Source organism: Phyllopteryx taeniolatus, chromosome 2 (assembly GCF_024500385.1).
Source record: "Phyllopteryx taeniolatus isolate TA_2022b chromosome 2, UOR_Ptae_1.2, whole genome shotgun sequence".
Classification (NCBI taxonomy): Eukaryota; Metazoa; Chordata; class Actinopteri; order Syngnathiformes; family Syngnathidae; genus Phyllopteryx; species Phyllopteryx taeniolatus.
In genome coordinates, this window is record NC_084503.1 from 19,973,575 (window position 1) to 19,986,538 (window position 12,964).

General features: G+C 44.8%; 1 protein-coding gene across 1 annotated transcript; it reads right to left on the reverse strand.

Moving 5' to 3' along the window:
* Nucleotides 1-1,621: 1,621 nt before the first annotated feature.
* On the reverse strand, nucleotides 1,622-8,580 carry LOC133474505 (uncharacterized; the record flags this gene model as incomplete). Its single annotated transcript, XM_061766297.1, is given in 3 exon segments — nucleotides 1,622-2,613; nucleotides 2,743-4,458; nucleotides 8,316-8,580. Coding segments are annotated over 3 exon segments (2,973 nt in total), but the record flags the coding sequence as incomplete, so codon positions are not given.
* Between the last annotated feature and the right edge of the window lie 4,384 nt (nucleotides 8,581-12,964).

Consider the following 12,964-nt stretch of genomic DNA (forward strand, 5'->3'; position numbering starts at 1 on the left):
TTTATTTATTAATTATCGATCCATCTATGCATCCATTTTCTGAGCCGCTTCTCCCCCACTAGGGTCGCGGGCGTGCTGGAGCCTATCACAGCTATCATCGGGCAGGATGCGGGGTACACCCTGAACTGGTTGCCAGCCAATCGCAGGGCACATACAAACAAACAACCATTCGCACTCACGTTCACACTTACGGGCAATTTAGAGTTGTCAATTAACCTATCATGCATGTTTTTGGGATGTGGGAGGAAACCGGAGTGCCTGCAGAAAACCCACGCAGGCACGGGGAGAACATGCAAACTCCACACAGGCGGGGCCGGGGATTGAACCCCTGTCCTCGGAACTGTGAGGCAGACGCTCTAACCAGTCGTCCAGCGTGCCGCTTTTATTAATTACAAAATCTTTATTTATCCAGGTAAGGCAATTAATATATACTCATTTACAATGCCGACTTGCCTGCAGACAGCAGAAATTTTAATCAACATCATGTAACAATATTCGCCACCAGAAAAGAGTAGTTTGTGGGCTACAGAGCGTCCCCTATCCGCCTGGCAGGAGCAGTGCAATTCTTGAACATTTCTGTCAGTCTGTAGGCTCTTGGCTAGAGGCATGCTCCTAATGGCTCCACATCACATTAAGAACTGGCCTAAAGAAGCGTACCACAATTCTAATAAATCACAACTAATAATGTACATTAATTAATAAATAGCAATTCTAGTGTGCACATAAATCATAACTAGTACTAGCTGTACAATAATCCATTTCCAAGTATTCATTATTTAACAAGAGAAATAAATATCAATTTCATTAATCACAAGTCATAAATAACAGCTGCCATATCATTTAACAGCACGGTGTAAGACTGGTTAGAGCGTCTGCCTCACAGTTCTTAGGACCGGGGTTCAATCCCCGGCCCCGCCTGTGTGGAGTTTGCATGTTCTCCCAGTGCCTGCGTGGGTTTTCTCCGTGCACTCCGGTTTCCTCCCACATCCCAAAAACATGCATGGTAGGTTAATTGAAAACTCAAAATTGCCCGTAGGTGTGAGTCTGATTATGAATGGTTGTTTGTTTCTATGTGCCCTGCCATTGGCTGGCTACCAGTTCAGGGTGTACCCCGCCTCCTGCCCGATGATAGCTGGGATTGGCTCCAGCACTCCCGTGACGTCGAAATACTTCCATTACGGGTATTGTCCCACGTGATTGTGACATCAAGCTCAGTGTGTGTGGGCGTGTGCGTCGATGTGTGAGTGAGACAGGACTGTGAAGGAGGAAGGAGAGCGCACAGGTGCGAGTGTGTACAGTGGCAAGTGTAGTGACGGCAACCGGGGAAGAGTAGTGATTAGCGGAGGACCCATTGACGTTGAATGTGCAGAGAAGCTAATAAAGCCATTAAAGAAGCAAATCGGTGCTTCGTGCCTTTATTGTTGCCGCCACCCAGTTCAGCTGTGCAACGAGAGAAGGGAGTTAACCCCGAGGAGGACAACCTCGGCACTGGAGAAGGCGTCTTCCCTGCGTCTCCCGACCACGGTCAGGTGACCGTAGCAGGAAATGTTAACACTTCATATAAAGAAACTTCTTCTTTTCCTTTCGGCTTGTCCCGTTAGGGGTCGCCACAGCGCGTCATCCTTTTCCATGAGAGCCTATCTCCTGCATCCTCCTCTCGAACACCAACTGCCATCATGTCTTCCCTCACGACATCCATCAACCTTCTCTTTGGTCTTCCTCTAGCTCTCTTGCCTGGCAGCTCCATCCTCATCATCCTTCTACCAATATACTCACTCTCTCTCCTCTGGACGTGTCCAAACCATTGAAGTCTGCTCTCTCTAACTTTGTCTCCAAAACATCGAACCTTGGCTGTCCCTCTGATGAGCTCATTTCTAATTTTATCCAACCTGGTCACTCCGAGAGCGAACCTCAACATCTTCATTTCCGCCACCTCCAGCTCTGCTTCCTGTTTTCTCTTCAGTGCCACTGTCTCTAATCCATACATCATGGCTGGCCTCACCACTGTTTTATAAACTTTGCCCTTCATCCTAGCAGAGACTCTTCTGTCACATAACACACCTGACACCTTCCTCCACCCGTTCCAACCTGCTTGGACCCGTTTCTTCACTTCCTGACCACACTCACCATTGCTCTGGACGGTTGACCCCAAGTATTTAAAGTCCTCTACCCTTGCCATCTCTTCTCCCTGTAGCCTCATTCTTCCCCCACCACCCCTCTCATTCATGCACATATATTCTGTTTTACTTCGGCTAATCTTCATTCCTCTTCTTTCCAGTGCATGCCTCCATCTTTCTAACTGTTCCTCCAGCTGCTCCCTGCTTTCACTGCAGATCACAATGTCATCTGCAAACATCATGGTCCACGGGGATTTCAGTCTAACCTCATCTGTCAGCCTATCCATCACCACTGCAAAAAGGAAGGGGCTCAGGGCTGATCCCTGATGCAGTCCCACGTCCACCTTAAATTCTTCTGTCACACCGACAGCACACCTCACCGCTGTTCTGCTGCCCTCGTACATGTCCTGTATTATTCTAACATACTTCTCTGCCACTCCAGACTTCCGCATGCAGTACCACAGTTCCTCTCTGGGTACTCTGTCATAGGCTTTCTCTAGATCTACAAAGACACAATGTAGCTCCTTCTGACCTTCTCTGTACTTTTCCATCAACATCCTCAAGGCAAATAATGCATCTGTGGTACTCTTTCTAGGCATGAAACCATACTGTTGCTAACAAATACTCACTTCTGTCCTGAGTCTAGCCTCCACTACTCTTTCCCATAACTTCATTGTGTGGCTCATCAACTTTATTCCTCTATAGTTGCCACAGCTCTGCACATCACCTTTGTTCTTAAAAATGGGCACCAGTACACTTTTCCTCCATTCCTCAGGCATCTTCTCACGCACTAGAATTCTATTGAACAAGCTGGTCAAAAACTCCACAGCCACCTCTCCTAGATGCTTCCATACCTCCACAGGAATGTCATCAGGACCAACTGCCTTTCCATTTTTCATTCTCTTTAATGCCTTTCTAACTTCCCCCTTACTAATCATTGCCACTTCCTGGTCCACCACCATACTTGCCTCTTCTACTCTCCCTTCTCTATCATTTTCCTCATTCATCAACTCCTCGAAGTATTCTTTCCATCTACCTAGCACACTGCTGGCACCAGTCAACACATTTCCATCTCTATCCTTAATCACCCTAACCTGCTGCACATCCTTCCCATCTCTATCCCTCTGTCTGGCCAGCCTGTATAGATCCTTTTCTCCTTCTTTAGTGTCCAACCTGCCATACATGTCATCATATGCCTCTTGTTTTGCCTTTGCCACCTCTACCTTTGCCCTGTGTCGCATCTCAATGTATTCCTTTCGCCTCTCCTCGGTCCTCTCAGTGTCCCACTTCTTCTTAGCTAACCGTTTTCCTTGTATGATTTCCTGTACTGTGAGGTTCCACCACCAAGTCTCCTTCTCTCCTTTCCTGCCAGAAGATACACCAAGTACTCTCCTGCCTGCTTCTCTGATCACCTTGGCTGCAGTGGTCCAGTCTTCTGGAAGCTCTTCCCGTCCACCGAGAGCCTGTATCACCTCTTCCCGAAAAGCTGCACAACACTCGTCCTGTCTCAGCTTCCACCACATGGTTCTCTTCTCTGCCTTTGTCTTCCTAATTTTCCTCCCCACCACCAGAGTCATCTTACACACCACCATCCTATGCTGTCTAGCCACACTCTCCCCTACCACTACCTTACAGTTGGTAACCTCCTTCAGATTACATCGTCTGCACAAAATGTAATCCACCTGTGTGCTTCTACCTCCGCTCTTGTAGGTCACCCAATGTTCGTGCCTCTTCTGGAAAAAAGTGTTCACTACAGCCATTTGCATCCTTGTTGCAAAGTCTACCACCATCTGTCCCTCCAAGTTCCTTTCCTGGATACCGTACTTACCCATCACTTCTTCATCACCCTTATTACCTTCACCAACATGTCCATTACAATCTGCACCAATTACGACTCTCTCTCTGTCTGGGATGCTCAGAACTACTTCGTCTAGCTTCTTCCAGAATTTCTCTTTCACCTCTAGGTCACATCCTACCTGTGGGGCATAGCCACTAATCACATTACACATAACACCCTCAATTTCAAATTTCAGCCTCATCACTCAATCTGATACTCTTTTCACCTCCAAGACATTCTTAGCCAACTCTTCTTTTAAAATAACCCCGACTCCATTTCTCTTCCCATCTACACCATGGTAAAATAATTTAAACCCTCCCCCTAAACTTCTAGCCTTACTGCCTTTCCACCTGGTCTCCTGGACACACAATATATCAACCTTTCTCCTAATCATCATGTCAACCAACTCCCGAGATTTTCCTGTCATAGTCCCAACATTCAAAGTCCCCACATTCAGTTCTAGGCTCTGTGTTTTCCTCTTCTCTTTCTGCCGAAGAACCCGCTTTCCACCTCTTCTTCTTCTTTGACTTCGACCCACAGTAGCTGAATTTCCAACAGCGCCCTGCAGGTTGACAGCGCCGGTGGCGGACGTTGTTAACCCGGGCCACGACCGATCCGGTATGGAATTCTTTGGATGAACGCTCATATTTGTTTGGCAAGGTTTTAAGCCGGATGCCCTTCCTGACGCAACCCTCTGCATTAATCCGGGCTTGGGACCGGCCTACAGTTTGCACTGGCTTGTGCCCCCCATAGGGCTGCATTACTTCATATAAAGAAACTAAAATACATTAAAATAAAAACAATTTTGATGCTGTACTTTACTGCAAAGAGTGTGAAAAAAGGAGGACGAAAAAGGCAAAGATACTCCCGGCGCACAAACACAGACAAGCACTATGCACTAGCTAAGCAGAAAAACTATGGTGCTGGGGACAAAATGGCGGACAGGCGTCGTAAAGTCGAAACGTCGTAGGTCGTGTACGTCGTACTTCGAGGACTTCCTATAGTTCAGAATCAGAATCATCTTTATTTGCCAAGTATGTCCAAAAAACACACAAGGAATTTGTCTCCGGTAATTGGAGCCGCTCTAGTACGACAACAGAACACTTTGGAGACATAAAGACATTGAGAAAAACAGTCCCTGAGCAATAAAGGGTTGCTAGTTATCTGGTAATGCCAGTAAATTTTTTGTTATTGTTTTTTTTTTTTTTTTTTACAATTGTGGAAAAAGATGCGGAGTCCTCTAGCACTTAGAGCAGTTCGAATGACTAATATTGCAAAAGTCCGGTCCAATGACCATTGTGGAAAGGGCGCCAAGACTTCAAGCGAGTAGTACAATAATCTGGGCCAATGTTGATTGTGCAAATGTTGCAGATACACCTCAGTCAGTGTGCAAATGGAGCAGATGCTACTCTGGCATGAGTGGCCAGTATTGGTCAACAACAGATATGCAAATGTGACAAGAGAAGATGCCTGAGGAATGGATGAAAAGTGTACTGGTGGCCATTTTTAAGAACAAGGGTGATATGCAGAGCTTTGGGAACTATAGAAGAATAAAGTTGATGAGCCACACAATGCAGTTATGGGAAAGAGTAGTGGAGGATAGACTCAGGACAGAAGTGAGTATTTGCGAGCAACAGTATGGTTTCATGCCGAGAAAGAGTACCACAGATGCATTATTTGCCTTGAGGATGTTGATGGTAAAGTACAGAGAAGGTTGGAAGGCGCTACATTGCGTCTTTGTGGATCTAGAGAAAGCCTATGACAGAGTACCAGAGAGGAACTGTGGTACTGCATGTGGAAGTCTGGAGTGGCAGAGAAGTATGTTAGAACAATACAGGACTACATCAGCCCTGTGTCCCTTCCTGTTTGCAGTGGTGATGGATAGGCTGACAGATGAGGTTAGACTGGAATCCCCGTGGACCATGATGTTTGCAGATGACATTGTGATCTGTAGTGAAAGCCGGGAGCAGGTGGAGGAACAGTTAGAAAGATGGAGGCATGCACTGGAAAGGAGAGGAATGAAGATTAGCAGAAGTAAGACAGAGTATATGTGCATGAATGAGAGGGGTGGAGGGGGAAGAGTGAGGCTACAGGGAGAAGAGATAGCAATGGGGGAAGGACTTGAAATACTTGGGGTCAACAGTCCAGAGCAATGGTGAGTGTGGTAAGGAAGTGAAGAAACAGGTCCAAGCAGATTGGAACGGGTGGAGGAAAGTGTCAGGATGATGGGCAAAGTTTATAAAACAGTGGTGAGGCCAGCCATGATGTACGGATTAGAGACAGTGGCACTGAAGAGACAACAGGAAGCAGAGCTGGAGGTGGCGGAAATTAAGATGTTGAAGTTCGCTCTAGGAGTGACCAGGTTGGATAAAATTAGAAATGAGCTCATCAGAGGGACGGCCAAGGTTAGATGTTTTGGAGACAAAGTTTGAGAGAGCAGACTCCATTTGGATACGTCCAGAGGAGAGAGAGAGAGTAAATTGGTAGAAGGATGATGAGGATGGAGCTGGCAGGCAAGAGATCGAGAGGAAGACCAAAGAGAAGGTCGATGGATTTCGTGAGTGAAGACATGAGGGAGGTGTTAGAGAGGAGGATGCAGGGAGATAGGCTTACATGGAAAAGAATGTCACGCTGTGGCGACCCCTCACGGGTCAAGTCGAAATGGAAATAATAATAATAATAATAATAATAATAATAATAATAATAATGGGAGCACGGTGGACGACTGCCTCACAGTTCTGAGGACCGGGGTTCAAATCCTGGCCTCGCCTGTGTGGTGTTTGCATGTTGCCTGCGTGGGTTTTCTACGGGAATTCCAGTTTCTTCCCACATCCCAAATAAATGCATGGTAGATTAATTGAAGACTAAATTGCCAGTAGGTGTGAATGTGAGTACGAATGATTGTTTGTTTATATGTGCCCTGCGATTGGCTGGCGACCAGTTCAGGGTGTACCCCACCTCTCACTGGAAGTTAGCTGGGATAGGCTCCAGCACGCCCGTGACCCGAGTGAGGATAAGCGGTACAGAAAATGGATGGATGGATAATTGATTTCTACAATGATTCAGAGGGTTTGATGTCCGCTATTTACATATTTATGAATGGAATACGAGCTTGTTGTCGATCGCTCCCTGCACCCTGATCAAATTCAGAAAAAAATCGCGTTAGACCAGCAGTCTACCTTGCACCAACAGTTACAGATGGTCTGATGAGGCATGAATTTAGATTGACTTTTTGGGCGCGTGTCCAAGGATACACCCTCAGTGAGCCGGAACACCGACCTGTCTGCCATATTAGCAAACATGCACATGCAGTGAGCCTTGCGCATGCACGAAAATCAGCATACGCCGACATTTGCACGCTGCCACAGATACGCCGTCTTCGAAAATCGAGTCCTATACCTCCACAATTCAGTACTAGTTTTAGGTTTTTGCACATTTTCAGAAATTATCTTCAAATATGTGCAATGTATTTAGAAACAAATCTATGATTTTAAATAGTTTTCCTTTGTTTTTGTCATTCTTTGATTATTTTACAAGTAGTTTAAATATACATATTTTCCTGAGTCTGTTTCATTTTGGGAAGTATTTGATATTGAAAATACTTAATTACATTGGCTCATAGTTACTATACAATAAATCGCTGTAATAATTAGGATGTAATTTTGACAAATGCATTTGGCCATCTCACGAAAATAAAGTTTTGATGGTTCTACATTGTTTTCACATTCCACGTAATACATAAGAAACAACACGAAAGTGTCACCCACCTCCAGAATGTCAACTTTTCAGAAAACTAAAAAAAATAAAGAAAAAAAGAAAACAAAAAACAAAACCACATCTTGCTTGTGTTTCCAAACACAGCTTTGTTCAAGTTGGTATTATACTGTATATTGCTATCATATGCAGTTGCACACCCAGATCAACACAACAGCACCCCAAAATTATATTCAATCACTAATTTAATATGCTAAAAATATTTTCACATTTATTACGTTGTCTTTTTCAAAGGTGAGCAGTGCAATCGATACAACAATGAGCTGACTAAATTTGTGTATATACTGTAGGTGGAAATTAATCTGCAGCACTTACCTCCATGCCTTGAGACTTTCTTACTTCTGCAATGAAGCAGTACAGCGTTAAATTTTAACAAAACAAGCCTACTCAAATGTATCTAACCTCACTTTTTTCATACATTACTGTCTTAAAAAAAATCCAGACTTTCAATATAGGCAACATGGCTGGATTGGAGAACTTCTCTTCTTGACCCTATGCTTCCGGTGTGGGCTTCTGTGTGTGGGTCTTTACTCCTTCACTGTCTTGGAGGGGGCGGGGAGGATGACTGGGCTGCTCTACCAGTTTACTCCAGTGGCGGGTCCGCTTATGTGCCGTGGGTGCTGGGGTGGTGATAGCTGGCGTCCATCTGGGTGCGCTGTTCTGGCCTCCAGTTGGAGGGCGGTGAGGCCTTCTGTCGATTGTCAGGTCTGCTTCATCATCTTCGCTCCGGTCTTTGTGTCCAGCTGCCTCCCCCTCTCTCTCGGGGGCGGGGTTCCCTGTTGGCCGTGGGACCTCCTGGTCTGGGGGTGGGTCCACCTCCCCCTCTCTGGGGTGGGGGGTGGGATGGGGCATAGGGGGGGGGGGGATCTCGGGGAACGGTGCTGTGGGGCTGCGTGCGGCTGTCCTCTCTCTGTGGTGGTCTCACTGGGTGGGCCTAGCCTGCAGGAACCAGTCCTCTAACTGTAAATCACTCACTTAGCACACACGCACACCATTCACTGTAAATATTTTTTTACTTGTCCCTCCGGGCACACACACATTCTCAGGTTTTCTTGGGGGGCTGCATTCTCCTGGCTGGGGGGTGCTTCCGTAGGACTGGTGAACTACCCTGGGTCCCTTGGTGTGGGTGGTGTCCTGTGCCGGGCTGTTCTCAGTTGGGCCCCTTGGGCCTGCCCTCCCCTTCTTAGCTGGGTGGGGTGTGGTCCTCAGCTTCCGTTGTGTCCAGGACACCTCTGATGTTTATGGTGCATGCGAGACGGTGTCAATTCACTTGCATGTGTCTGCAGGCACACACCCCTGGGACTCAATTGCTTGGTGTGAGGCCACTCCTTAATTACTATAAATAACTCTCTTGACCTTGCACTCCATTTCTATAGATGTTTAGACTGTACATAGCCACTGCCAACAGATTTCAATTTAACAACTGGGTGCACTACCACCTTTTCTTTCTCTCTTCCCCTCTTGTCCCTGTCCTGTCCTAGCCTATCCTACATTGTCCTGTTCTTTCCTCACAGGGTGTAGCACTACTGCCCCATACAATACTCAAATTCAATGTGACATTTTATTATGAATATAAGAATTTGTTTTGCTTATATTTCTTGCAAGTAGTGTCCTGTCTTTTTTTTTTTTTCTCTGTCGTCTCCTTTTTCTTTATGTGCCTTTCCTTTAAAACCTTGTTCTGTCTGTCTGTCTGTCTGACTGAAATGTTCAATAACTATCCATCATAACACAAAGAACCACAGTGGCAGTATAAAAAGCTATACTGTTACATAGTAAAACTGTTTCGGCATATAAGGGATACTGATTTGCTATTCTGCTTGACCTAACAGCCGCACAGGTTTTGAAAAAAAACAGGAAAAAAAACAGTAAAGGCAAGAATTACACTGCAGGCTTCCATAGAATAAGGGCATAGGTGGCGTTTTCCAACATTTCTCAGACATTTTGAGCATTCAACAGTATTTAGAGATTTTTTTTTCTCAAGCTATTTTCACCACATTAAATTGGTTAATATTATGTAAGAATAAAAGAGGAAGTGAGGACAGACCATGAGTATCGATTTGTGAAGCAACCAAGAACACATACTCGTATAAGGAAATGTGCTTGTCTTCTGTCGCTGACATCAGCAGGCTCACGCAGGTTTCGGCCTAGATGTGGACGGGCCCAAATTTGGCTGAAAATCAAATATGTCATCGGGAAACTAGCCTAAAATTATTACTGAGTTTATTTTGGGTGGATTTTTTTCCCCTTTAATAAATGTCTCCTTAAAATGACAACATCAAGGAGTGAACGTCTCATTTCTCCAAACATTGGTTCCGTTTCGATCCTCTGTTGTTCTCCTCACCTCCTAGATTGGATCTCAGGTGGGATGTACTCCCATGAAACTTATTAACTTGAAGTTAACGTGAAAACTTGAGTTGCCTGAAGTGATTTTATTGTTTTTTTTTTTTTTTTTTTTTTTTTGCTCCAGCAAGTGTCAGTGATGAGCAACTCTCTTATTTGGATAAGCTACTCTGAACTAATAGGTACGGTGGAAACAAAAACCACATGGTCCATAGGAAACGTTCTGCTACCAGGAACCTAAAGTTACTGGGCTAGTTGGTCAAAAAGGGGCCATGTGAATAGCGGAGTGAGGACGGAGGAGGTTGAAAAGAAAGAAGCGAGATTCAGCTAAAAAACTGCTGTCTTTGCTTACCCTGAAAAAAATTGAACAGTTGCGAAGGCTTGTCAAAGAAATGCACCCGGTACCTATAGCACCATAAGCAAGAAGAACACCACTAAACTGATGAGCTCAAAAAACTGGAGCTGAACTCAAGAAAAGTGATTACCTTGTGATGAATGTTTTTATTATTATTGATTCATTCTTGATTCTTAGCTTTTCTGATGTACTGTGTGAGTTTTCAAATTTCCAAACAAACTTGCCTTATTACTGTTAGTTTGGTCATGTTTTATGCTTTTGTAATTTTGAGAGTGCAGAACAGAAAATGAGCAGTATAAATGAATGAGCTGCTCAGGGCCTGCCAGTGACTTACATCCATTTGTTATCACAAATCAGCTGTCAAACTGTGACTGCTGTGTTGAGAGAGTACACAGGTCAGCAAAGACAGCCCACTGCAGAAAAGCAATTAGAGAAAGTTCACCCACCCTGCATACTTACGAGATAAGGTTTGAATCATATCTGCTAGAATAGTAATAGCTTTCTCTGAACTAAATAATCTCTGTTTCTTGTTTTTCCTCCGTTATTATTCTTTCAAATCCAAAACGTGGTAATTGCGAGGGAACTTGTTATGGTGAAAGCGCAATTCATCTCAGTACATCTCCCTGAAACAAAACAGTGGTCTGGCTTCTTTGTGCCATCCAGGTCATTTACTGTAAGTTTAAACCCCTAGGACTTTCTACCTGAATAAGTAATTAATCTTTGACTTTAATAGAGGTCTTGTGGCTTGCTTATTTTGCAAGGAAGAATACAAAACAAGTAATAATTGAGAGAGTATTTCTCTGTCAATCTCAACAATGCTGTAACATGAGACAGGTGAAAAGTATGGGTGATACTGGTAAAGTTAAGTATTATCGCGCTTATACAGTATCAGTGATAATAATGTTAACCCTTCACAAATTGTATGGAATCGAATTTGAATGATATTTCACAGCTGAACAGTCACTTTGTAGAGGTTATTTTGGCATACAGTGATCATTAAGTCACATGGAATAATATTTTAATCCTTTTTTGTTTATCATTTAGGCATGAAAAAACACGATGCAAAAAAAAATAAATAAATAAAATGTTCACACATGAGTTTGTTTATAAGAATACCAAGAGTTGTTTTGGAAGCTAGCATCATGAAACCACACTATTATACAAGCATCCTAACCAGATGCCCGAGCCACCTCATCTGGCTCCTCTCTATGCGGAGGAGCAGCGGCTTGACTCTGAGCCCTTCCTGGAAGACCAAGCTTCTCACCCTCTCTCTCAGGGAGAGCCCGGACACCCTGCGAAGGAATCTCATTTCAGCCACTTGTACCTGCAATCTTGTTTATAGGTGAGGAAAGGAAGGTAGCTCGACTAGAAAATCGCCTTTTGGCTCAGCTCTCAGCTCTCATAGGCTTACCGGGTATGTTGCAACTGGGTGCCATGTCGATTGTGTCCTGCGATGACTGGGCAGGGAAAAAAGTAGTTGAATGCTTCCTTTCGAGTCCACGGTACTGGATGAATCAAGTCGTTGGTTAATACTTTGTGAATAGTCCACCAGGCATTGTTTTTTCATCAGCTGTTTTGCTGCATGTCGAGAGATCCTTCCAGTGAGCTAGCAGCTACAGGAGCTAGCCGCAGGAGCTAGCAGCAGGACCTTTCTAGCTTACATAGTAACGCAGAGTAGCAGTGGGTTCTGAGTAAAACATCTTAAATGTAGCCAACTGGAGACCGCGCTGCGGTGGACAGTAACCGGGAATTTACCAGATACAGAGGTGGGAAGTAACAAAGTACTTGTACTTCGTTGCTGTACTAAAGTATATTTTTCAGGTATTTTACTTTTACTCCTTACTTTTTAAACACAGATATTTGTACTTTCTACTCCTTACATTTTAAAAATCCATCCATCCATCCATTTTCTGAGCCGCTTCTCCTCACTAGGGTCGCGGGCGTGCTGGAGCCTATCCCAGCTGTCATCGGGCAGGAGGCGGGGTACACCCTGAACTGGTTGCCAGCCAATCGCAGGGCACATACAAACAAACAACCATTCACACTCACAGTCACATCTACGGGTAATTTAGCCTACGCAGGCACGGGGAGAACATGCAAACACCACACAGTCGGGGCCGGGGATTGAACCCGGGTCCTCAGAACTGTGAGGCTGACGCTCTAACCAGTCATCCACCGTGCCACATTTTAAAAATGTTTTAAAAAACTTTTAAAACCTTATAAAGTTAGCGACGACGCAATGTAGAAAGACCGCTGAGAAACCGGAAGTAAGCGAGTTGAGCGCATTGATCATAGACATCGTCGGTATGACACGTCGCTTCGAGCCGTGTGACTACGACACTAAACTAGTGGGGGCAACTTGTAGGTGCATTTCATGTAGATAAGCTGGTGTGGGCAACGTGTCGGCGCAATCCATGTTTGTGGATCCCACGGTTGGAAACCAAAATAACAAGGATGCCGGCGCATTGGACTGCGTACGGTTGCACACGTTGTACAATCACAATAAGGGAACTCCGAACTGGGAATAACCTTTCACGGGTA